The 27,363-nt window shown below is 40.8% G+C and overlaps 1 protein-coding gene across 1 annotated transcript in view; it reads right to left on the bottom strand.

Moving 5' to 3' along the window:
* The window catches only part of LOC139544396 (E3 ubiquitin-protein ligase rnf213-alpha-like), a 97,074-nt gene that overhangs the window by 31,316 nt on the left and 38,395 nt on the right, over positions 1-27,363 (bottom strand). The window contains exons 28-55 of the mRNA XM_071351435.1: positions 26,923-27,078; positions 23,240-26,815; positions 23,032-23,156; positions 22,839-22,940; positions 22,594-22,718; positions 22,356-22,478; positions 20,719-20,777; positions 20,451-20,604; positions 20,209-20,350; positions 19,849-20,040; positions 18,006-18,136; positions 17,730-17,887; positions 15,641-15,847; positions 14,857-15,044; positions 14,187-14,307; positions 13,979-14,076; positions 13,320-13,474; positions 12,922-13,083; positions 12,734-12,836; positions 12,509-12,623; positions 5,516-5,729; positions 3,925-4,094; positions 3,367-3,489; positions 3,138-3,248; positions 2,796-3,038; positions 2,619-2,694; positions 2,304-2,338; positions 2,094-2,194 (exon numbers count right to left, since the gene is read on the bottom strand). Of these exons, the coding sequence (XP_071207536.1) occupies positions 2,094-2,194; positions 2,304-2,338; positions 2,619-2,694; positions 2,796-3,038; positions 3,138-3,248; positions 3,367-3,489; positions 3,925-4,094; positions 5,516-5,729; positions 12,509-12,623; positions 12,734-12,836; positions 12,922-13,083; positions 13,320-13,474; positions 13,979-14,076; positions 14,187-14,307; positions 14,857-15,044; positions 15,641-15,847; positions 17,730-17,887; positions 18,006-18,136; positions 19,849-20,040; positions 20,209-20,350; positions 20,451-20,604; positions 20,719-20,777; positions 22,356-22,478; positions 22,594-22,718; positions 22,839-22,940; positions 23,032-23,156; positions 23,240-26,815; positions 26,923-27,078 (7,265 nt within the window). The remainder of the gene's footprint in view (positions 1-2,093; positions 2,195-2,303; positions 2,339-2,618; positions 2,695-2,795; positions 3,039-3,137; positions 3,249-3,366; positions 3,490-3,924; positions 4,095-5,515; positions 5,730-12,508; positions 12,624-12,733; positions 12,837-12,921; positions 13,084-13,319; positions 13,475-13,978; positions 14,077-14,186; positions 14,308-14,856; positions 15,045-15,640; positions 15,848-17,729; positions 17,888-18,005; positions 18,137-19,848; positions 20,041-20,208; positions 20,351-20,450; positions 20,605-20,718; positions 20,778-22,355; positions 22,479-22,593; positions 22,719-22,838; positions 22,941-23,031; positions 23,157-23,239; positions 26,816-26,922; positions 27,079-27,363) is intronic.

The raw sequence follows: 27,363 nt of genomic DNA, 5'->3' as shown, positions 1-27,363 counted from the left end.
TTTTCTTCCATATTGTTGTAGTGTTCTATATTGTTATAGTGTTCTATATTGTTATATTGTTTTATAGTGTTATAGTGTTCTATATTGTTATATTGTTTTATAGTGTTATAGTGTTCTATATTGTTATATTGTTTTATAGTGTTCTATTTTGTTATAGTGTTCCATATTGTTATAGTGTTCCATATTGTTATAGTGTTCCATATTGTTATAGTGTTCCATATTGTTATAGTGTTTCATATTGTTATAGTGTTTCATATTGTTATATTGTTCCATATTGTTATATTGTTCTATATTGTTATAGTGTTCCATATTGTTATATTGTTCTATATTGTTATAGTGTTCTATATTGTTATAGTGTTCTATATTGTTATAGTGTTCTATATTGTTGTAGTGTTCTATATTGTTGTAGTGTTCTATATTGTTGTAGTGTTCTATATTGTTGTAGTGTTCTATATTGTTATAGTGTTCCATATTGTTGTAGTGTTCTATATTGTTATAGTGTTCCATATTGTTGTAGTGTTCTATATTGTTGTAGTGTTCTATATTGTTGTAGTGTTCTATATTGTTATATTGTTCTATATTGTTATAGTGTTCTATATTGTTGTAGTGTTCTATATTGTTTTAGTGTTCTATGTTGTTATAGTGTTATATAATGTTATAGTGTTCTATATTGTTATAGTGTTCTTAACTATGAAGTTATTCATGTTGTTAGCTTTATCTTTTGATAATAGACACGTAAAAAGATTCTGGGGATGAGCATGCACATCTTGAATATGTACCCATTGTTCCTCTTTAAATTCAAGCTGCTTTATTGGCATGAAAAACATTGTGTCAATATTGCCAAAGCAACAATGTATACAATATACATTGTAATAAAATTACAAACAATGACAAACAATAATATAGAATGGCAGTAAATAATAATACAAAATTAAATATAAAAATAGTAACAATAAAATGGTAACAGTCAATAGTCGAATGTAATGTATGGTGTAATGCACCACTACCATCATTAAACTGCTATCATTACCATTACCACCCATGTAATTTATTGTATGGGTAATTGGTATTACCTACAAATATAAAAACTTTGGGAGCCATGCCATTCTGAATAGGTTTATTCATGTGTTTATTCATGTGTTGTGGTCCACTTAAAGGACAGCTGTAGATCATGAGTTATTATTATATATATTTTTGACATTATTAATTATTATTATTATCTTTAGTGCATTTAAGTCTGGAAGGTTAAAATCACCCTCTGACTTAGGTGTAAAATATATCCTATTCATATTAATTTGCCCATATAAAGTTTGTCATGACCAAGTATACTTTAAAGAATGTCTTCGGTGGGGTAATTGGTATTACCTACAAATATAAAAACTTTGGGAGCCATGCCATTCTGAATAGGTTTATTCTAACTAAGATCTATGGGAAGATTGATCCATTTCATTGGATCTGCTTTCATGTTGTTCAGTAATGGGATAAAGTTATCTTTAAATATTTGTTGTTTGTTGTCACTTACTAAGCATCCTAAGTATTTCATGTGTTGTGGTCCACTTAAAGGACAGCTGTAGATCATGAGTTATTATGATATATTTTTTTGACATTATTAATTTAAGAAAATCACATTATTTTATATCCTGAGATTTGAGTGTTAAATTTTTTTTCTTTCAATTTCATCAAATAATGTATTATTTGTGTATAAATACTGTTTGCTTATTTGTATATACTTGTGTAATTTGTGTAGTTTTGTTTGGGGCTGATGAAAAATCAACCAGTGTGTACAAACGGTTCTCTATTCTAAGTGAGTCCTTTTGGAGCAGATGTGTTTTTTGGAGCATTACTGTATCAACAAGGTTTCTTGCTAGGATATCAAGACAGCTGAAACGTTTAATAGGGCAGTTTAGACCTTTCAAATTCCAAGCCATCACCAGGAAAAATATATAATTAATTCATTTTCAACAATCATTTTGGATACAGATTTCAAAATCATCCTTCCTCCAAAGGACCTTTCTATGGATTTCATTTCATTTAAAAAAAAAAAAAAATCATAAATATCTATGGGCCAATCTCGTATAGAATTGCCCACTTACCGGATCCGAGCAGTAGTGAAGCCCGTGACAGGATTGTGTCTGTGCCCTCCGATCTCAGCTCCACAGTCCACACAACGGCTCGTCTCCATGGGCCTGCCACACTGAGGTGGGGGTTAGAGAGGAGAGCAGGTGGGACATGATTGAAGGAAATGTAACTAGAGTCATGACAGGCCACACTTCTTAACCCAGAATCAACACAATTCTACATACCTCACCAATGGCGCAAGGGTGACCATTCGGACAATCTGTGGGGTGTAGAAGTGAGCACAATGACGGATCATTTTTAGCAAGGAAAAATAAAGGGGGGGGGGGGGGGGGTTCTTCATGGGTTCATGGAACAAAAAAACACACAAAAAACTAGAATGCATAAAAGGTTTAATGAATAACAAAATAGTCATTTTGTTACTCTGTTTCTCTGGGACTTTTGAATTTTGTAACAGGCATTTACCCATTATAACTTTTTGCATTCTAGTTATAGAAGTTACTTTTTAAAGTATTTTTTTAATTGACTGAAACAATACTTACTGTACCACGTCATCCCTGTAATGGCTTGGCGTACAACTGCAAGCATATCCTCCGGCATGGTGGGTATGAAGGCTCTCTGTTATTAAAAGTAATACATATATTTAATTGAGTGATTTATGCTGAAGAACAATAGGTTCACTGCTGACTGTAGGGTGCAGACGGGGGGGGGGGGCACACCTGCATGTTAGCAGGGAAAAGCGCCAGCTGCTGGAGGGGTCCCAGTAGGCCCTGGTTCCCACAGAGCAGCACTGCAGACAAGTGGATGGCCAGCTCCACCACAACCCACTGGGCACCAGAGGCCCCAGTCTGGACAGTCAGGGGACCCAGCCGGTTGGCTACCAGGTCCAGGGCGAATTCCTTCACATTTTGGCTTGCAAGAACCTTTGAGGCCTGGATGAAATCCACCAGTGCTTGACAAAACTAGGAAATAAACCGGAACATTAAAAGATGCTGTATGTAGAGACAAGCCGTATATGAGATGAACTTTGTTACAGTATTATCTCCATGGGCTCTTCTTACCTCAGAGTTAGGATGAAGGTTGGGATTGGCTGCTCTATAGAGACAGGTGACTTCTCTGAACAGAGCCAAAAGCAGGTACATTGCCCTCTTATTTTTTGGACACGAAGAACCCTACACACATACCGGACCAAATAAATAATGCTTATGCTTTGTAAAAAGAATAGAAAAATTATTCAAACACGTAAAATCACTGACTTCAATTTGCTATCTCTTATGAGCCTTTCAATACCTTACAAGCACGATCTATTTCCTTAATTTTGCCCTCCAGTATTGCTTTGGCAACCACATCTCGGATAGTCTTGTAGTCCCCTCCACACACAAGATACTGGTCAATCTGGCTGCCATCTTGATTCTGAAAGACAGTGAAATGAATGTGGATGAGATGAGTTCCCCTCCACCATTTTAAAATTGTATTTATATATTGTATTTAACCTTTATTTAAAGCACAGAAAACCTGGAAAAGCTTTCTGGAAATGCAATCAGTTAATTACACATGAACAATGTGTTATATAATCAAATGAATTGAGTGCTACATACAAGGTTTATCAAATCAAATCAAATGTATTTATATAGCCCTTCTTACATCAGCTGATGTCACAAAGTGCTGTACAGAAACCCAGCCTAAAACCCCTAAACAGCAAGCAATGCAGGTGTAGAAGCACGTAGAAGTTTATCTTCTTATAGGTAGATCGTTTATATTGTCACATACACCGGAGAGGTGAGGTGACGTGTGTTCTCTTACAGGGTCAGCCATAGTAGTACGGCGCATCTGAATACAAACCAGTACCTTCTGCAGGACCTCGTGTGGGAACAGCCACTGCATATCTGCCACTGTCAGGAAGTGTTGGACATACTCCACTCCGTGCTGGTTGCAGATCTTACGGATCAGGTAGACCCGATACCAGTCATTCCCACTGTGCTGACACAGTTCTCCCACGCTGGTCAGGAATTCTCTCTCTGTTGGACCATAATAAGTTTAAAAAAATAAAAAGTGCAACTTACTTGAAAATATATGCACATTTTACCCAATGCCTGAATGAAAATACTATATAAAGCAGGTCAATGATGCCCAATGCCTGAATGAAAATACTATATAAACCAGATCAATGATGCCCAATGCCTGAATGAAAATACTATATAAACCAGATCAATGATACCCAATGCCTGAATGAAAATACTATATGAACCAGATCAATGATACCCAATGCCTGAATGAAAATACAATATGAACCAGATCAATGATGTAAATCCTCACTGTTTGCATAGATCACCAAGTACCAGCCAACCTCTCATGATTAAATTGTTAATACCTTCTGTCATGTGAAATTTCACACAGATTGGGTAGAGCATGTGATTGCATCAGATGCACTTACAGTATAGACCGTTTTTTACTTAATCTAGATAGGGTTGCATAACCCTATATTCCCAAGGATTTTAGAAATAAGTAGGTAATTACCAGGTCATTTTGGTAAATCTATGGAAACCGTAGGAATTTCTACTTAAGTTATTTTAGACGTTTATCTGTGTGCCACCTTTATCTATGAGTGACACGTAGACAAGGGCTCATCAAGGGACAGATCATAAAATAAGTTCACGTTCGTGCAGGTTGAGACAAAAAGGTACCATGGGCAGCAGAAATGACTGAAAGAATGCTGGTCATGTCATTGATTGTGGCGGCAGGTAGCCTAGAGTGTAGAGGTGGCAGGTAGCCTAGTGGTTAGAGTGTAGAGGTGGCAGGTAGCCTAGTGGTTAGAGTGTAGAGGAGGCAGGTAGCCTAGTGGTTAGAGTGTAGAGGTGGCAGGTAGCCTAGTGGTTAGAGTGTAGAGGTGGCAGGTAGCCTAGTGGTTAGAGTGTAGAGGTGGCAGGTGGCAGGTAGCCTAGTGGTTAGAGTGTAGAGGTGGCAGGTAGCCTAGTGGTTAGAGTGTAGAGGAGGCAGGTAGCCTAGTGGTTAGAGTGTAGAGGTGGCAGGTAGCCTAGTGGTTAGAGGGGGGAGGCAGGTAGCCTAGTGGTTAGAGCGTTGGGCCAGTAACCGAAAGGTTGCTGGATCGTATCCCCGAGCTGACAAGGTAAAAATATGTCGTTCTGCCCCATGAACAAGGCAGTTAACCCAGTGTTGCTAGGCCGTCATTGTAAATAATAATTTGTTCTTAATTAACTGACTTGCCTAGTTAAATGAATGTAAAATATATATTTTAAATAAATTGATACTGTAGACAGTAATATATGTATACATTAATAAACAAGTGTAGACATTAAACCTGGAGACAATAAATAACTTTTGGAATAACTGGTTACAAAAAAAAAACTACTATATACACAGTATTTGTTATTAATCGCTATGGTCATGTATCATTTTGGGCAAAAATTGAATTAAGTACCTGTGGCACCCAACTGTTGTTTGTCTACCAACAGATTCCCAGCCATATCCAGACACATGCGTATCCTGGCCACCTGCTGGAAGCACTCTATAGTGGCCATCTGTCTAGATGCAGCGCCTGAGCGCAGGAAGTCACTCAGGAAGGCGCTCTCATTCTGTAGACACTCCTGCTGCTCCACCGTTGTGCAACACTGCATCTTCTCATGCATGGAGTCCTGGAGGAACAATGGGGATATCAGATGATATCAGTAAAATAAATCAGATTATGCCACTATGGGTGACGTTACTCCATGCGTTATTCCATATTCCATGCACTATGGGTGACGTTATTCCAGACCCTCGATGAGCTAAAAAACCTGGGCAATGACGGGTATGGTATTTTCAGTTAATATACGCAATTTAACAGACACTTTTATCCAAAGTGTATACATTTCTATTAATCTATTAATGCCCCAAAAGGAATCAAAATTGTAAAAGACTCCGGCCACCCGAGTCATGGACTGTTCTCTCTGCTACCGCACAGCAAGCGGTACAGGAGCACCAAGTCTAGGACCAAAAGGCTTCTTAACAGCTTCTACCCCCAAGCCATAAGACTCCAGAACAGCTAATCAAAGGGCTACTCTACTACCTACAGTTGAAGTCGGAAGTTCACATACACCTTAGCCAAATACAGTTGAAGTCGGAAGTTTACATACACCTGAGCCAAATACATTTAAACTCAGTTTTTCACAATTCCTGACATTTAATCCTAGTAAAATTTCCCTGTCTTAGGTCAGTTAAGATCACCACTTTATTTTAAGAATGTGAAATATCAAGATAATAGTAGAGAATGATTTATTACAGGTTTTATTTTCTTTCATCACATTCCCAGTGGGTCAGACGTTTACAGTCGTGGCCAAAAGTTTTGAGAATGACACAAATATTAATTTCCACAAAGTTCACTGCTTCAGTGTCTTTAGATATTTTTGTCAGATGTTACTATGGAATACTGAAATATAATTACAAGCATTTCATAAGTGTCAAAGGCTTTTATTGACAATTACATGAAGTTGATGCAAAGAGTCAATATTTGCATTGTTGACCCTTCTTTTACAAGACCTCTGCAATCTGCCCTGGCATGCTGTCAATTAACTTCTGGGCCACATCCTGACTGATGGCAGCCCATTCTTGCATAATCAATGCTTGGAGTGTGTCAGAATTTGTGGGTTTTTGTTTGTCCACCCGCCTCTTGAGGATTGACCACAAGTTCTCAATGGGATTAAGGTTTGGGGAGTTTCCTGGCCATGGACCCAAAATATCGATGTTTTGTTCTACGAGCCACTTAGTTATCACTTTTGGCTTGAGGCAAGGTGCTCCATCATGCAGGAAAAGGCATTGTTCGTCACCAAACTGTTCCTGGATGGTTGGGAGAAGTTGCTCTCGGAGGATGTGTTGGTACCATTCTTTATTCATGGCTGTGTTCTTAGGCAAAATTGTGAGTGAACCTACTCCCTTGGCTGAGAAGCAACCCCACACATGAATGGTCTCAGGATGCTTAAATGTTGGCATGACACAGGACTGATGGTAGTGCTCACCTTGTCTTCTCCGGACAAGCTTTTTTCCGGATGCCCCAAACAATCGGAAAGGGGATTCAGAGAAAATGACTCCAGTCCTCAGCAGTCCAATCCCTGTACCTTTTGCAGAATATCAGTCTGTCCCCCTTTTTCCGGGAGAGAATTGGCTTCTTTGTTGCCCATCTTGACACCAGGCCATCCTCCAAAAGTCTTTGCCTCACTGTGCGTGCAGATGCACTCACACCTGCCTGCTGCCATTCCTGAGCAAGCTCTGTACTGGTGGTGCCCCGATGCCGCAGCTGAATCAACTTTAGGAGACAATCTTGGCGCTTGCTGGAGTTTCTGGGGCGCCCTGAAGCCTTCTTCACAACAATTGAACCGCTCTCCTTGAAGTTATTGATGATCCGATAAATGGTTGATTTAGGTGCAATCTTACTGGCAGCTATATCCTTGCCTGTGAAGCCCTTTTTGTGCAAAGCAATGATGACGGCACGTGTTTCCTTGCAGGTAACCATGCTTGACAGAGGAAGAACAATGATTCCAAGCACCACCCTCCTTTTGAAGCTTCCGGTCTGTTATTCGAACTCAATCAGCATGACAGAGTGATCTCCAGCCTTGTCCTCGTCAACACTCACACCTGTGTTAACGAGAGAATCACTGACATGATGTCAGCTGGTCTTTTTGTGGCAGGGCTGAAATGCAGTGGAAATGTTTTTGGGGGATTCAATTCATTTGCATGGCAAAGAGGGACTTTGCAATTAATTGCAATTCATCTGATCACTCTTCATAACATTCTGGAGTATATGCAAATTGCCATCATACAAACTGAGGCAGCAGACTTTGTGAAAATTGATATTTGTGTCATTCTCAAAACCTTTGGCCACGACTGTACATACACTCAATTAGTATTTGGTAGCATTGCCTTCAAATAGTTTAACTTGGGTCAAACGTTTTGGGTAGCCTTCCACAAGCTTCCCACAATAAGTTGGGTGAATTTTTGCCCATTCCTCCTGACAGACGTGGTGTAACTCAGTCAGGTTTGTGGGCCTCCTTGCTCGCACACGCTTTTTCAAATCTGCCCACAAATTTCTATAGGATTGAGGTCAGGTCTTTGTGATGGCCACTCCAATACCTTACCTTTGTTGTCCTTAAGCCATTTTGCCACAACTTTGGAAGTATGCTTGTGGTCATTGTCCATTTGGAGACCCATTTGCGACCAAGCTTTAACTTCTTGACTGATGTCTTGAGATGTTGCTTCAATATATCCACATCATTTTCCCTCTCATGAAGCCATCTATTTTGTGAAATGCGCCAGTCCCTCCTGCAGCAAAGCACCCCCACAACATGATGCTGCCACCCCCGTCCTTCACGGTTGGGATGGTGTTCTTAAGCTTGCAAGCCTCCCCCTTTTTCCTCCAAACATAACGATGGTCATTATGGCCAAACAGTTCTATTTTTGTTTCATCAGATCAGAGGACATTTCTCCAAAAAGTACAATCTTTGTCCCCATGTGTAGTTGCAAACCGTAGTCTGTCTTTTTAATGGCGATTTTGGAGCAGTGGCTTCTTCCTTGCTGAGCGGCCTTTCAGGTTATGTCAATATAAGACTCGTTTTACTGTGTATATAGATACTTTTATACCCGTTTCTTCCAGCATCTTCACAAGGTCCTTTGCTGTTGTTCTGTGATTGATTTTCACACCAAAGTACATTCATCTCTAGGAGACAGAACGCGTCTCCATCCTGAGCGGTATGACGACTGCGTGGTCCCATGGTGTTTATACTTGCGTACTATTGTTTGTACAGATGAACGTGGTTCCTTCAGGCATTTGGAAATTGCTCCCAAGGATGAACCAGACTTGTGGAGGTCCACATTTTTTTTCTGAGGTCTTGGCTGATTTCTTTTGATTTTCCTATGATGTCAAGCAAAGAGGCACTGAGTTTGAAGGTAGGCCTTGAAATACATCCACAGGTACACCTCCAATTGACTCAAATGATGTCAATTAGCCTATCAGAAGCTTTTAAAGCCATGACATAATTTTCTGGAATTTTCCAAGCTGTTTAAAGGCACAGTCAACTTAGTGTATGTAAACTTCTGATCCACTGGAATTGTGAAATAATCTGTCTGTAAACAATTGTTGGAAAAATGACTTGTGTCATGCACAAAGTAGATGTCCTAACTGACTTGCCAAAACTATAGTTTGTTAACAAGACATTTGTGGAGTGGTTGAAAAACGAGTTTTAATGACTCCAACCTAAGTGTATGTAAACTTCCGACTTCAACTGTACATACTGTATATAGAGAGGGGACTGACTTGGAGTCCTACATAGAGATATATATATATATATATATCTTCTGTATACCACCCCTACCTTGTCACAACAACTGCTTGTCACTACACCTGTTGTATTCGGCACATGAGACAAATAACATTTAACTTGGCTTCACTTTTTGCGAATGCACTTGAAGAAACTTTCAAAGTTCTTGAAATGTTCAGGATTGACTGACCTTCATGTCTTAAAATAATTATGGACTGTCATTTCTCTTTGCTTATTTGAGCAGTTGTTTTTCCCATAATATGGACTTTTACCAAATAGGCCTATCTTCTGTATACCATCCCTACCTTGTCATAACACAACTGATTGGCTCAAATGCATTAAGAAGGAAAGAAATTCCACAAATTAACAAGGAACACCTGCTAATTGAAATGCTCGCAGTCTGCGTTTCAATTCATCCCAAAGGTGTTTCATGGGTTTGAGGTCAGGGCTTTGAGGTCAGGGCCATTGTTGCTCCTAGACGTTTCCACTTCACAATAACAGCACTTACAGTTGACCGGGGCAGCTCTAGCAGGGAAGAAATTTGACGAACTGACTTGTTGGAAAGGTGGCATCCTATGACAGTGCCACGTTGAAAGTCACTGAGCTCTGCACTAAGGCCATTCTACAGCCAATGTTTGTCTCTGGAGATTGCATGGCTGTGTGCTCGATTTTATACACCTGTCAGCAATGGCTGTAATAGCCGAAACCACTCATTTGAAAGCAGTGGTGTAAAGTACTTAAGTAAAAATACTTTAAAGTACCACTTAAGTTGTTTTTTTGGGGTATCTGTACTTTACTATTTACATTTTTGACAACATTTTTAGTTTTACTTTTACTTCACTACATTCCTAATGAAAATACATGTTATTTTTACTCCTTACATTTTCCCAGACACCTAAAAGTACGAGTTAGATTTTGAATGCTTAGCAGGACAGAAATGGTCTAATTCACACACTTATCAAGAGAACATCCCTGGTCATCCCTAATGCCTCTGATCCGGCAGACTCAATGAGCACAAATGCTTTGTTTTGTAAATTATGTTTGAGTGTTGAAGTGTGCCCCTGGCTATTAGTAAATGTACAAAAAAAAAAAAAATTGGGCTGTCTCGTTTGCTTAATATAAGGAATTTGAAATTATTTATACTTTTGATAGTTAAGTATAATTTAGCGATTACATTTACTTTTGATACTTAAGTACATTTAAAACGAAATACTTTTAGACTTTTACTCAAGTAGTATTTTACTAGGTGACTCAGTTTTACTTGAGTCATTTTCTTTTAAAAGGTATCTTTACTTTTACTCAAGTATGACAATTGGGTACTTTTTCCACAACTGTTTGAAAGGGTGTCCTTTATGTATATATAGTGTACTATATTAAACTATACTATATATACAGTATACATATATAAAAACAGGTGATAGCTATGATCCCTGATGTCACTTGTTAAATCCACTTCAAATCAGTGTAGATGAAGGGGAGGAGACAGTTAAAATAAATATTTTTAAGCCTGGAGACAATTGAGACATGGATTGTGTATGTGTGCCATTCAGAGAGTGAATCGGCAAGACAAAATATGTAAGTGCCTTTAAACCGGTTATGGTAGTAGGTACCAGGCGCACCGGTTTGAGAATGTCAAGAATTGCAACACTGCTGGGTTTTTCACACTCAACAGTTTCCCCGTGTGTATCTAGAATGGTCCACCACCCAAAGGACCTCCAGCCAACTTGACACAACTGTGGGAAGCATTGGAGTCAACATGGGCCAGCATCCCTGTGGAACGCTTTCAACACCTTGTAGAGCCCATGCCCCGATGAACTGAGGCTGTTCTGAAGGCAAAAAGGGGTGCAGCTCAATGTTAGGAAGGTGTTGTTAATGTTTTGTCATTCAGTGTATACTATAGGAACACATACAGTAGCAGTCTGAGGATGTATATTTTCTTCTTGGTTTTATCATAGGGTCAGTTGACGTCATCTGGTCTTGGTAAATAACCTGACCAATCACAGAGATTGACTTGGTGGTTGTAAAAACGACTTTCTCATTTCCAGAGATCTGATACAGATCTGATTGGTCTCAAATCTATCCAATACGGAAGTAGTGTTTAACATTGCAGGAACCTCACCAATATGACTAAATTAAAATAGCCATATTTGTTTATATGCATTATCTGAATCTGTGGAATACCATTGCCCAAGAACTGCCACATATCTACATTAGTTTGGTTTCTAAAGTGACTTTGAGATTCTGAAAGTAATGAAAAGCGCTATATAAAATATTGTATTATTTATTTATGACCGTATTTAAACAACGCAGATGACCTGAATGTCACGCCCTGACCTTAGTTCCTTGTTTATGTCTCTATTTTGGTTTGGTCGGGGCGTGAGTTGGGGTGGGTATTCTATGTTTTGTTCTATGTTGTCCTTTTGTGTGTTTGGCCTGGTATGGTTCCCAATCAGAGGCAGCTGTCAATCGTTGTCTCTGATTGAGAACCATACTTAGGTAGCCTTTTCCCACCTGTGTTTGTGGGTAGTTGTTTTCTGTGTTGTGTGTCTGCACCAGCCAGAACTGTTTCGGTCGTTCTCTTTATTATTTTTGTTATTTCAGTGTTCATTAAAGAAATATGGACACATACCACGCTGCACCTTGCTCCTCTCCTTCCAACTACCGTTACACTGAAATGTCACGTTTAACATTGAATTGCTCCTCCAGATGTTTTATGTAGTTTGTTTTATTGACTTTCCTATTCGCAGAACGCAATTCATAATTAGCTGATGTGTATTATGCCATAATTCAATTATGCCCAAGCATCCTGGAAAAATGCTTAATTGAGAAATTATGATTTGCCCCAAAATTATATTGTGGTTTATTTTTTGCTCATTTTGAATTGATAACAATTATTGTAAGTAACCTCATTGTTACCCTGAATGATTTGATATAGAAATTAGACTGCTGTACAGCCCCCTTTTAAAGTGATTTTTAACAGTTGTTCCCACGATCCACTGTTTGGGAACATGTGTCCTAATCAATGGCTCTAACATTTTAATCAACAGTGCATAATAATCTTCACATTCACAATTAGATAAATGCTGACTTCTATTGCAAAGTTAAATGTGAAATTGTGTTCATACCTCCATGCAGTTTATGTATAAGGAATAAAGTTCCGTTTTTCTTGATTCCTCCAAGATATCACTCTTCTCAACTTGTGTCAGATGCTGCTGCAGGTGGCCTTTGACATCATCAAAGCTTCCAAGAAAAAAACATACAAAAACAATTCAATAAAACATTTTTTTTTGGCGGATATCTTGATAAACTTTTAACCCCACGATATAAAGAGTAGACAACCAGCACCTTACCTGTACTTGAGCAGGAGTTTCAGCACTACTGACCAAACCACTGGACTATTGTCCACATCAACACCAAAGGGAGAGATTGCTTTGGTTGGTCTGTGAAAAGGTCCTGGTAAAGAAAACGGTTGTAAGAAATACAAAAACTCACATTTCTATATCATGCTGATACAAGCTGTCAGACAGCAGGAGGGTACCTCTGATATTGAGGGCAGACTGAGCCTCCACCATGAGTAAGTTCAGCAGGTGGAAGAGTAGGTGAAGCAGTTTGATGAATAACAACCAAACCGATCCAATGAACCACTGGATGTTGTCCACAGACTGATCAAAGCGAGAGCGCCTCTGAATCTGTCGATGTCCTGGCCAAGAGGGAAACAAAAACACACACAAACATCAGATTTGCAAACACTGAAGGGACACAATGGCCTGTCCAAAAACAAAGCCCCATTGGCCTTCTGGGTTTGAAGATCTGATGGAATTTGTGGAACTTTTGCCATATTGTTTACACTTATCCCATTCTTTCAGATCCGAAAACACATAGAATTTAGGGGGCTTGTTTTTGCCTGGGACAATCCGTCAGCTGGAAGGAGGGTACCTCTGATGATAGGACTAGATTGAGCCTCCACTGTGAGGAAGGACAACAGGTGGAGGATGATGGCCGTACAGGGCGGAGAGTTGTCCTTGAAGCACACCGTAGAGACCAGGTCAATGAAGAAAGCACTGCACTTCTTCTTGAACCGCTTGGCATTCCTGCACAATAAAACAATGAAAAGACAGGGTTGTCCAAATTTCCATTTCACTTCAGGATAAACCGAAAGTACGTGTTGTGTGAAGAGTGACATTTAAAATGTTTTGAATTGGTACTTCAATTCTGAATGACCTTACTGATGTCACCAATAGCCCCTCACCCATTATCAATATATATCTGTGTTGCCAATAGCGACAGAGAATCTTGAAAATCAATTGAATTGATTCAACACGCGATTACTAAGATGTACTAAGAACATTCCACTCTCCCGTAGACTTCTGTCTAAATCTACCTTGTACAGTACACACAGGAAGTCATCTGACTGGTTGATTAATCATTGACTTTCAAGCTTCTCTGACGCTAGCACACAGTGGTTTGCATGGATATTAGAGTGATAATTGGCATTATGGTAATTACATTTAGAATTGTCAGTGGTAAAATCAAACAGTATTTGACAAGCTGAAACGTAACCTTAACGATTTAAATATAAACATGAGTTTCCCCACCATCTGTTTTCAACTGCTTCTTCTCTGCAGGCCTTAAGTATATTGAGCACTTCCTCAAACGCCTGCTTCATTTTAACGTCTGCATCCCTCTCCAGTACCTTGATTAATTAAAAAAAGAGTTAAAAATATATATATATATTTTTTAATGTTATGCAATTTCTCTACATTATATTAAATATAACAGAGAGGATGATAAGATGAATCTCACGTTGCACAACCGTCGTACGGATGCCAAAACGAAAGGCTTCAGCCTCTTGTCCACTTTCTCGACGCCCAGCAACAAGTGCTCCACAAATAGAGACAGGACAAAGATACGATTCCATCTGCTCCTACAGGAACCAGAAAACAACCACTCATGTAGTAGCAGCAACTAAGGAATCGTATGTACATGTACTGGAATGGGACTTTTTCCATATATGTAACAAGAGTTAACAGTTTCCTATATATTCATGTACAGAACAGTAGTTGACAGTTACCTATATATTCATGTACAGAACAGTAGTTAACAGTTACCTATATATATATTCATGTACAGAACAGTAGTTAACAGTTACCTATATATATATTCATGTACAGAACAGTAGTTAACAGTTACTTAGCTCGATAGTGTAAATGCAATAGAAGGCAGGTTTACATGTTTGTGTAAAGCATAACGTCCTATGGGATTAAATATAAATATATTAAATAATATAAATATTGTATTTCAAATGTATAGTAGGTCTGGCGTGTCATCCTCGCCGTCCATCCTGTTTGTAACGTGTAACAACGGGTATGATGTGTTGTTTGTGTCATTTATGTAAGGCGATGCCTAAGGATGCCGAAATTTACATCTTCGGATGGACAATTATTAATTCTTATTCTAATCCCGTTGAACTCACTGGACTCTGCAAACCATGGCCTTGCTTCTCTCCCCATAGTGTCTACGACTCTCCTCAGAGCAGACCAGCTCTATGGGTACCTGGAGTCTCTTGACCTGCCTGAGCCAGTGTAGCCGCTGGGCATCTGTGTCCAGAGCCTGGGGCTCCAGGTGTTCCACACAGGCCAAGGCTGCATACACGTCCAGGACCTGGCGAGCAGTGAGGAATAGAGGATAATGCTGAAAAACACCCTTTAGATAGAGTGAGGGATAGAGGATAATGCTGAAAAACACCCTTTAGATATAGCGACTGATAGAGGATAATTCTGAAAAACACTCTTTAGATAGAGTGAGGGATAGAGGATAATGCTGAAAAACACCCTTTAGATAGAGTGAGGGATAGAGGATAATCCTGTAAACCACCCTTTAGATAGAGTGAGGGATAGAGGATAATGCCAAACAACCTTTAGATAGTGAGGGATAGATGATAATGCTGAAAAACACCCTTTAGATATAATGAGTGATAGAGGATAATGCTGGAAAAACCCTTTAGATAGTGAGGGATAGAGGATAATGCTGAAAAAACACCCTTTAGATATACTTGTATAAACTCACAGCATCATGTACATTATTTGAGCAACTATTGACGTCCTTTATGCAAACAGTGACCGTTAACAATAAGAGTTGGCTAAGCAAAGAAACAGTCTTTCCCCCTCCCCCCCCTTACTTTCACCGTACTTGCATTAATATCAATTGGGGCTTTTTTTCCCTTTACATGAGAATGTAGTAGCCTAGTATATACTCACCAGCTCCATCCCCTCTCTGATGTGTGTGTTTGCCAGGAGGCCCTGACCCACTCGGGGGATGCTGATCATTCTGGACAGGTTCTGTAGGCGGTTCTTAAACTGGTTGTAGGCAGCATGGACCCAAGGCAGAGAGGCCACCTCCGTACACATAGCATCATGACCTAGTCGCAGCTCGTTCACACAACAGGTCAAGGCGCCACAAAGGAGCTGCATGGTTGCGTACGCGCACACACACACACACACACACACACACACACACACACACACACACACACACACACACACACACACACACACACACACACACACACACACACACCTCAAGATATTACACATCCCTCTGACAACCTGGAATGAGCTTTGAAAAAATTATAGATATACAGTACCAGTCAAAAGTTTGGACACAACTCCTCATTCCAGTGTTTTTTTGTTGTTTTTGTTTTACAATTTTCTACATTGTAGAATAATAGTGAAGACATCAAAAGTATGAAATAACACATATGGAATCATGTAGTAACCAAAAAAAGGGGTAAACAAATCAAAATATATTTTATATTTGAGATTCTTCAAAGTAGCCACCCTTTGCCTTGATGACAGCTTTGCACACTCTTGGCATTCTCTCAACCAGCTTCATGACGTAGTCACCTGGAATGCATTTCAATTAACAGGTGTGCCTTGTTCAAAGTTAATTTGTGGAATTTCTTAATGCGTTTTAGCCAATCAGGTGTGTTGTGACAAGGTAGGGGTGGAATACAGAAGATAGCCCCTATTTGGTAAAAGACCAAGTCCATATTATGGCAAGAACAGCTCAAATGAGCAAAGAGAAATTACAGTCCATCATTACTTTAAGACATGAAGGTCAATAACTTCAAGTACAGCCGCAAAAACCATCAAGCGCCATAATGAAACTGGCTCTCATGAGGACCGGCACAGGAAAGGAAGACCCAGAGTTACTTCTGCTGCAGAGGATAAGTTCATTCGAGTTATCAGCCTCAGATTGCAGCCCAAATAAATGCTTCAGAGTTCAAGTAACAGACACATCTCAACATCAACTGTTCAAAGGAGACTGTGTGAATCAGGCCTTCATGGTCAAATTGCTGCAAAGAAACCACTACTAAAGGACACCAATAAGAAGAAGTTACTTGCTTGGGCCAAGAAACACGAGCAATGGACATTAGACCGGTCCAAAATTGAGATTTTTGGTTCCAACCGCTGTGTCTTTGTGAGACGCATAGTAGGTGAATGGATGATCTCTGCATGTGTGGTTCACACCGTCAAGTACGGAGGTGGTGGTGTGATGGTGCTTTTCTGATGACACCGTCTGTGATTTATTTAGAATTCAAGGCACACTTAACCAGCATGGCTACCACAGCATTCTGCAGTCTTACGCCATCCCATCTGGTTTGTGCTTAGTGGGACTATCATTTGTTTTTCAACAGGACAATGACCCAAAACACACCTCCAGGCTGTGTAAGGGCTATTTGACCAAGAAGGAGAGTGATGGAGTGCTGCATCAGATGACCTGGCCTCCACATTCACCGGACCTCAACCAAATTGAGATGGTTTGGGATGAGGTGTACCGCAGAGTGAATGAAAAGCACCCAACAAGTTCTCCGCATATGTGGGAACTCCTTCAAGACTGTTGGAAAAGCATTCCAGGTGAAGCTGGTTGAGAGAATGCCAAGCATGTGCAAAGCTGTCATCAAGGCAAAGGATGGCTACTTTGAAGATTCTCAAATATAAAACATATTTTGATTTGTTTAACACTTTTCTTTTGGTTACTACATGATTCCATATGCGTTATTTCATAGTTTCAATGTCTTCACTATTATTCTACAATGTAGAAAATAGTAAAAATAAAGAAAAATCATTGAATGAGTAGATGCACAGGGCCCCCACTCATTTTGTTATAATTTTTTGAGTCACTTAAATAGCATAAGAACACGGCATAAGCAATAACAAAATTGGTAGAATTGCAGAAACTGTAAAATGTCCCACCCCCTCGCTCTATGCTAACTTTGCCACCGCTGCTGAAAATAATCATAGGGGAAACACTGAATCATGGCGAAAGTGCAAAGAGAAATCCAACCTGTAGGTCCTCTTCACAAGTCACATTCATGGTCATGGTAATGAAATCCTGCAGGTATCTGTGGAAAAGCTCTGTCTGGATCTCATTGTCCGCTATCGCAATGTAGCGGCCCAGAGGAGTCTTCCCAAAAAACTCCTCCAACTGCCTCTGACTTTGGCCTGTCAAACAATTAGGGAAACAAAAATGAAATTGTTAACAGTGCAATGCATAGGTTACACTATGACGACGACGACCCCCCCCCCCCCCCCCCGCAGATGTGTTCTGATAAGCTACTACCTTCATGTTGAAGAGCATAAATCCAGAGCTCATTCAGGTAGTCCTTGATCCTCCAGCTGAAGGGCATGATGCAGCTGATATTCTTGTCTATTGGGATGTTATTCTGGACCAGGAAGGTCTTGGACGTAGCACTGGGACAAGGGGAGTTTGATTTACAATGGAATTACATTTAAAAAAAATGTAATGCAGGGGAGTCATTTCCCCCAGAAAATTGTCGATTCCCAATTCCTATCAGTAGTGGGAATCAGAATAGATTCCTTCATGAAGAATCGATTATTTTTCAAGAATCGATTCCTGCCACTTTAAAAATGGTACTTTCCATCAAATTTCAGGTTTTGTGAGTATTATTATTTTTTGTTGGTTTTGTGCAATTTTGATAATGGCACATGGTTCAGGTAAAAAATGTATATTTTCCATTCTAAAATTGCTTTAAATAGCTATAAATAGCAAATACATATTATTATACTTGTGTGAACGTGTTTTGTACCACTTTTGCTATGGAATCAACTCTTGGAATCGATTTCCAAATCCAGGAATCAACTCTTGGAATCGATTTCCAAATCCAGAAATCAACTCTTGGAATCGATTTCCAAATCCAGAAATCAACTCTTGGAATCGATTTCCAAATCCAGAAATCAACTCTTGGAATCGATTTCCAAATCCAGAAATCAACTCTTGGAATCGATTTCCAAATCCAGAAATCAACTCTTGGAATCGATTTCCAAATCCAGAAATCAACTCTTGGAATCGATTTCCAAATCCAGAAATCAACTCTTGGAATCGATTTCCAAATCCAGAAATCAACTCTTGGAATCGATTTCCAAATCCAGAAATCAACTCTTGGAATCGATTTCCAAATCCAGAAATCAACTCTTGGAATCGATTTCCAAATCCAGGAATCAACTCTTGGAATCGATTTCCAAATCCAGGAATCAACTCTTGGAATCGATTTCCAAATCCAGGAATCAACTCTTGGAATCGATTTCCAAATCCAGAAATCAACTCTTGGAATCGCTTAAATATTTCTGGATATTAAGAACCCTAAGAATGGGGCACTGAGACGTCTAGCCTTGGTGCCAGTCTGATTCTGTTTCAGACATAGCAGGAATAGAACCCAGGCTAATGCATTCCAGAGAGTTGGGATTCCAATTCCATTTAAATTCAGAAAGTAAACCAAATTCCAATTCAACATTTTCCATATTACCATCACCTCAAATTACCATCACCTCAATGGGAACGAGAAGGCATGTGTATGGCTCAAACACGGAAAACAAAATGGAATATAACGATGCGGATAAAGTTAGGAATGACACAATTTAATGTATACAACGTTTAAAAGACCTGCGTCACGATACTGAGAGCTTTGATGTTTCTAAAAAGGACGTATTTCTGTGTTTCTGGAGCCTTTGTTCATGTTTTATCCAAACTGCAAAATAAACCTGAGGAAGTCTATCGCTGGTGGGTTAAGTTTCTCAAAGTTTCTCAAAACTAAGTGACACTTGGTAAAAAAGAAAGAAAAGAAAGCTAACTTGTCCTTTAATTTAGGTTATAGACCAGCCATGGTGAGTAAACAAATGTCAATAGCCAATATACTGCATAGAAGATCTAGAATAAGCGAAATAAACATTTCTAAGTAGCAGAGGCAGGCTCTCACAAGATTTGGTTCTGGGTGCCGAGACGAAGACCATACAACTGTACGTGATTAATATATCGTCCAATTAAAAAAATATATTAAAAAGAAAACATGTTACATTTTCACAATGAATAAGACCATACAGAAGACAATGCTCCTCGTCACTGAGGCCACTTACTTGTTGTCCACACTGGAATAGGGAAAGGGAACATGGAACTGGAATAGGGAAAGGGAACATCAAGTAGTTTATCGTCCCCAAAGATGTCTAACCACAACGTTTGAATTGGCTCTTCAGAGTTGGTGTCCAGCAGGAGGTCTAGATTACCGTCACGGTCAATGACTGAGACCAGCTGTGCCAAAAGTGGAATGACCACCGTCTGAACTCGTTTCCATAGGGTTTGTCTGTTAATAAAGCACAAAACTAGCTTAGTAAGGCACTGAGTAAAACAGCTACATTGTGTTATTGAAATCTAGATAAAAAAAAAAAAATTCTGTCAATATTTCGACATCTTTCACAAGCATATGGATAGGGTTTGTCTCTCAATTCATTGGTGAAGAGTGCTCACTCACCTAAATGTCCCTCCCTCATGCAAGGCATCAATGTTGGACGCTTCACTAATGACCCAGTTTTTTGTTAAGTTAGTGTTTTTTTCCCGAGTTTCCAGTAAGGAGTGGAGACGTCTCTTAAGAATGCTCAGAAATCCAGCTGTTCCTTAAACGTGAATTAGAAACAGTCGGATTAAATGTGAACGGATAGCATTACTATTTTTTTTTTTTTTTTAAACGGAATAACTGTTACTCAGCTCTACTACCTTGTTTTTCTTCGTTGTCGGTCAGGAGAGTCAGCAGGATCTCCACTCTCCTGGTGTTACGGAACCCACCCTCCATCTCGTCTCTGAGCATGCCCACGGCGCTCTGCACACAGCTACGCAGCAACAGTGTGGTGTCCAGGACATCCTTCCAGCCCTGCGGAAGGTAGAGAGAGCCCAAGGAAAATGAAAATGCTAAAAAAAAAAAAAACTAAATATATTTGTGCGTGATCAGTCGATCAAATTGCAGATGAATTTGGATATTACTCACGGTTTGGCCTTCACATTCCATGTCATGTTTATCTGTCCCAGTATATATGTCATCCAAACCTGCCCAAAATGTAAGAACGTTTTTGTAATTGTAAGTCAAACAAACTTTTTTTTAGGGGAAGTGTTTTACAGATTTCAGTTAGTACTTCCTGACATGGGATGAGATCATGAAATTATACTTTGTCTACTTCGCTCTGCATTTCCATCAATCACATCTATTTTATGAAGTCCTTTTTACATCAACAGTTGTAAAGCACAAAGTGCTTATCCAGATACCCAGCCTAAAACCCTAAAGAGCAAGCAATGCAGATGCAGAAGCACAGTGGCTAGGAAAAACTCCCTAGAAGGCAGGAACCTAAGAGAGAAACCTAGAGAGGAACCAGGCTCCGAGGGGGTGGGGGCAGTCCTCGTCCGGCTGTGCTGGGTGGAGATTTAAGAGTACATGTGGCCTTGGGCCTCCTGAGTGGAGCAGTGGTCTAAAGGACTGCATCGCAGTGCTAGCTAGAGATCCTGGTTCGAGTCCAGGCTCTGTCGCAGCCGGCCAAGACTGGGAGACCCATGGGGCGGCGCACAATTGGCCCAGTGTCGTCACGGGTTAGGGGAGGGTTTGGCCAGCAGGTATGTTCTTATCCCATCGTGCACTAGCGACTCCTGTGGCAGGCCGGGCGGAATGTACACTGACACGGTCGCCAGGTGTACGGTGTTTCCTCCGACACATTGGTGCAGATGGCTTCCGGGTTAAGCGGGCATTGTGTCAAGAAGCAGTGCGGCCTGGCTGGGTTGTGTTTCGGAAGGACGCCCGGCTCTCGACCTTCGCCTCTCCCGAGTCCGTACGGGAGTTGCAGCGATGGGACAAGACTGTAAACTACCAATTGGATTCCACGAAATTGGGGAGAAAATACATTTAAAAAGAGTACGTGTGGCCATTAAGGCCTTATCGTTATTCAACACATTCAAGACGATCAGCGATGACCAGCATAATATGGTTATTATCTGAGCCTGGTATAGAGGGTGCAACAGGTCATCACCTTAGGAGTCAATGAGTACATTTACATGCACACCAATCATTTGATATTAAACTGCTATTGGCAGTAGGTAGATTACGCAACAGTCATGTGAACAACCTTAACTCTGCTTATCTTAAAATCGGTGAAAGGTCAAAATCGAAGTAAACATACGCTGATTAAAAGCCCTGGTTTTCTGAGCAATCTTTAGAACTATTAGGACATATTAACACCTTAAATCTGCATTCCAGCGGTGCATTTGATCTGCGCATGTGCTAGCACCAGCCGAGAGCCTCCCTCTATAGCGCGAGTGGTGTGTTCTCGGAAACAACAAAATGTATGTCTTAGAAGTAGTTTTCATATATAAACTTCATGTCCGAACTCAGAATAAAATATGCTTCCCAAAGAATAACAGTCGCTGAGGTAGAACGTTTATTTTGATTGACGATTTTCTGCATTTATCAGTGTCATCAGGTAGCCTGATTTCAGATGTATCCATCTAAACAGGATAGACAAACTATTATATTAATCTGACTATCCACAATAATCTCATACACTCAGTGTCAGAAGGATTTTCATAGCAGGTCATTTACATAATCACACACAGCTTCTTTTTTTATTTTTTATTTTTTACCTTGAGGCTGATCCTGCTTTTCCTCAAACAGTTGACAGATGGCAAGGTTCCGCAAGACTCTGATATCTGACACAATATCTTTGGATCTTCTGAGGTCATCAATGTGAACGGACCTCCAGGGGCCTATTGGTAGAAAATGACCAATAGACTTTTATTGACACTTTCTGATTCCATGTTATAAATTGCATTTTTTTTTATCACAACAGGCTTTAAAACGGTATTGATAAGATCATCTCACCTCCATGAAATCCAACAAAGGAAGTGCCGCTGTCCAATCTTAACAGTTTGGTGATGAAGTAGACAAACACCTTGCCTTCAATCTCCTCATGTTTTGATTTGTTGATTTCATTAATGGCAGAGTACCTGAAAACAACGAAACATTTTCTCAGACAGTATCTCATTTAGTTTACAGATATTTATGAAATTAGATCGACCCTAGTTTTCATTTATTTGCAGATATTTATGAAACTATATTGACTTTACTTTGCAGATGCAATGACACTTGCATTGTGGGATGCTTCATCCAAATCTGACTGAATAATGAGGAGTTTGTTGCTAGATGCATCTCCAGGTGTCAGAAACTCCCTAGGTGGGGAAAAACAACTATGTTAACTAGAGAAAAAAACCAACACTAAATATAGGATTTACAGACCTAAAACATTGAAAATAAGTCAACCTGATCTTCTTGCGGAAAGAGAGCTCTGTGTCAAACTGCTGTAGTGACAGGAGCTCTACATTATGCACCACCTCCTTCAGCGGTCCAATATCCGATTCTGTCAACAGTCTGGAAAATGTCGTCACCTGGGGAAGTTAAGATATAAAATTAAGGGGTGGAGAAATAAGAAGTAAAATGTACTGTTCGAATTCAACTACGACTAAATTACCTCTATGAAGCAGGAAGGGCTCTGCTCCACCTGTTGTGTGTGACAGACAAAGTCAGCCAAAGAGCTGTGCTTTCTCTCTTCATAGTAGAACCTGGTCAGATGGTCGATCTCCACTTTAGAGAGTCCTGTGCAGTCCAGCCGAGCCACAGAGTCTGGAGTGGCACAGTTCACCAGGATGAGTTTGGCCTCATCTAGTACTCTTCTTTGTTGGTCTGGGATGTCCATGTCTCCCCTCTGTTTCTCTGTCACTTGACGAACCACCGAGGCACACGTGTCCGCATGGAAGCCAATGAAAACATCAGGAGGTTGGTACTTGTAGGTCTGTGGTGCAGGTGAGCTTTGTTGAAGATCTACAAACTGCCCAACCCATCTCTCCAAGTCCGCAACAATTTCCCTTTGTTCTTTACTGAGGACAGTATGGATATCCAGGTAATGTTTCTCAAGCCTGTTGATGAGAGGGATTGGAAACTGGTTGTAGACCACTTCTTTATCCTCAATGACAATGAGCCTGAAGTCTTTGTGAACTCTGCATTTGACACGATGTGTTCCCAGTCCCAGGTCAACGTACTTTTGTCCCCCTAAGCAGACGTAGTATTGGTTGAGAGCATCGTAGAGACTTTCGTAGAGGTTCTGCAAGTTCAAGAGCACGACGGTTCGACCGGTTTCCATGCAGATCTTGATTCGGTTGATGTTGCGGCAGATCTGGGTGTACTCTTGGTCCTTGGGGAAGCTGGACCCAAAGATAATCTCAGGCTGGCAGCTCTCTGAGAAAAAGGTCTGCTGGAGGATCTGTAAAGCGGCGTAGTTTTTGGTCAGTAGCAGCAAATAGCGGCAGTCTTCCTCCTGAGCTGAGAGGTTTTGTCTCACAAGCTCAATGGCACTGATCCTCTCCAGATTTGGATTGATCTTAAGTGTTTCGGTGAAGACTGTGACCGCGTCCACATCATCTCTTCCACTGAAGTTCCTCAGTACCGCCTCCACAATCTTCTCTGCACTAGGGATCTGCTCTGAGGCCTTGGTAATTGCGAAAAGCATCTTGATTAAGCTGTAGTAGTCACGCAAACCAAAGAAACCTTTGCCTTTTTCTGGACTGATGTTCAGGAAGGCCCTGGCAAAGGGTTGAAAGAAATCTCTGACTTTCTCCAAAATCATTGTGTCAGACGAGCATATGCCTTTCGCACTCTCAATCAGCTCCTTCTCGTCAGGGTCACCGCGTGAAACAAAGATCCCTCTGTTCATCTTCGCGGGGTCCAAAGCCCAGTTGGAAATGGCAATGAATCCAACCTTCTTGTGTGGTAATGGCTCATCATCAATGCATCCCTCTTCTAGCAGAGGATGGAGGGTTTTCAGGGGCATTTTGGGGGAGTCCTCAGCCAATCCAATTTCATCCAGCACCACCACAGATATGTACTCCTTCAGGTTCTTTCCCTCCTGGAAACGAGCACATTGCTTGAACGTGTTGATGATGCCCGCTGGTGTGGAGTGAGGGCTGCACTGGAAGGACACCAGGTGAATCTGCTTCAGCCTTTTGTAGAGGTCAGAGTGTGCAGCTTGACCCTGCATGGCGTCTGCCACCAAGGTTTTAGACAGCGATTTAGAACTCCCAGGTTTCCCTACCAAGAAGAGAGGGATTCTTAGCTCAATGCAGATGACAATCATGAAGACGTTCTCTTTCAGAGCATTGTTTCGTGCAATTGTTTCCCCCAGCGGCACTCCACTCAGGAAAAGATCCTGCATGAGTGAGATTTCCTGCATCACCTTCAATGGGGTGTATATTCCAGTGAGATACTTGCAGATAGTTTGTCTGTACTCTTCTTTGTTTTCCAAGCAGGCGTGGTAACACACGCCCACTGCCATCACCAGAGACCACAAGACTGGATCTCTTCGGATTTGTTCACGCCTCTCCGCATTTTGATTTCTCTCAAACTCCCACAGATCAGCAAGTAGCATCTTATGGTTTTTGTAAAACCAGACAAAAGCTTGCATGCAACGCTCCACATCCCTGAGACTTACAAAGCTACATTCATCTTTCCTTTTCCGCATGTACCTCTGTGAAGCCGACAGCACATTCGTGATCCAACTTGCGTATGTCACATTGATCGTGTTGGTCTGAACCACCCTCTTGACAATTTTCTTGATGTACATATTTTCAGTGTGATCATTGAGCTGTCCGAAGTCCCACACCAGAGGGATCATGCTCGGGGGCAAGGCCTGGACTCGGTACACCAACTGGCGGAGAGGGATGGACCCCAGCTTTTCATCTGTCTCTTCAGCTCGGACTCTGTATCCTAGGCCAGCTGACTCCAATCTGTGAATCATCTCATCTGTGTGTTTTCTGTAAGGGTTGCATGCAGCAATGATTTGCAAGCCACATTGGGATCGCAAAGGTTCTCCTTCTACAGTATGATCACATATGACCTCCTTAATACTGCTGAGGGCGTCTGTTGTGTTGGCTTCATCAAAGAAGAGAACAGAATCAAAGCCGTAGCTTTGTTTGTTGTGATGAGCAATGGCTTCCGCCTCTCTGACATTGGTGTAGATCATGTCTGAGCTAGTTCCTCCGTGCACTTTGACTAGCTTCATATTCTGAGTGGTCACGGCTCTCTTCTGTAGTTCACAGAGGAAGTTGATGAGCCTCGTTTTCCCACACCCCGTCTCCCCCATGATCACAACAGGGATGCTGCACCTGAACCGCATGAGAATTGCCAGCATCTTCAATATATTGTCAGTCGTAAGCTCATATGTTTCATCAGGATCAAGATGCTGCTGGATTCCCATAACATTGCAAATACATTCGATTTTATCCTGTCTCGACAGTTCATCGAAATCAATGTTGAAAGGGACTCTCTGTAGCGTCAGGCCGTCAAACAGTTTTTTGGTCATGATGTTTCTTTTGATCACACTCCCTGTGGATGGATCAATGGCGTCTACCCAGTTTTCTTTATTGGGCCGAAGGTGAAAGCCGATGAAGGTCATTGACATGTGGTCATCATTGAAGAAGATGTAAGGATGTGGTTCTGACTCCCATCTCTTTCTGATCCGGAAGGGTGCCAAGTCTTCCTCTCGTATTCCGGTTATCTGCTGTTTCCCAGGGCTCTGGTCAGAGATGCTGAGTGAAGGAGTAGCGAAATCTTTGGCCATCAGAATCATGAAGTCCACCACAAAGTTCTTGAATCCCTGAAGAGTGTCCCCGGTGATAGAGGCATCGCAGAAGACGGACGTTTCACAGTCTCGCAGCTGAAGGTTAAGGAACCATGTGAAATTCCTCAACTCCGCCCACGAGGGGTCCTTAATTCCACAGTACAGAAGGAGCAACTGGAGACATTTGACATGGCTCCCTTCAACTCCACTGTACATAAAACTGTCCAAGTTGATGTGATTATGAGATCGTGTCAGATATTGGTATGGTCGTTGGTAAGCGTCACTCTTGAACTCCTGGTCATCCATAAGTGGGTCTTCAGGCTTCGTAATGGAGGGATCCTGTTGCATCCTCATTTCCTGCTCTAGAATCTCATTGGGTGGGCGGCAGAAGACGTTTGGGAACACAGCCGGGAAGGTAAAGTTGACAGGTGCTTTCTGTAAAGAGAAGAGAAGTGTGATGAAGAAAATCAAGAAATACATATACATTGATTACAGGCTCTGATAACAAATTAACATTGGATAGTCTTTAAAAAAAAGCATACCAGTGTTGGTTCATTTCTGTGCTGGTTTACAGTAGACTGTAGAATCTCAATCACATACAACTGCTTGTTGCTGCATTTCCACATCCTTCCCTCAGAGTCCATCAAATAGCCCAGGACCAGCAGTTTAAACAGACATTCATCAAGACCCTTCTGTACCTGTTAAACGTTGCATTAAAAACAATGAGGGTAAAGGAATTTACAAAAAAAGACTAAATGTAATTAAGTTCAAAGTAGATTCAAGCATATCAATCATTTCTGTTGTTTTTGATTTCACTCCGATTATTTTTGTAGACAAACTTTCATGTTTGTTGTGAAGTCCTATAATCATAGTGTCGGGTTGAGATGTTATTGCAATCAGATGAAGGACATTGACGTCCGAAACGATTTTAACTCGAATCGGATATATATGAAGCATCAAGATTTTTAAGTGTGAGCGAGAGT

This window comes from Salvelinus alpinus, chromosome 18 (genome assembly GCF_045679555.1).
Source record: "Salvelinus alpinus chromosome 18, SLU_Salpinus.1, whole genome shotgun sequence".
NCBI lineage: Eukaryota > Metazoa > Chordata > Actinopteri > Salmoniformes > Salmonidae > Salvelinus > Salvelinus alpinus.
This window is presented reverse-complemented; position numbering and strand designations above follow the sequence as displayed.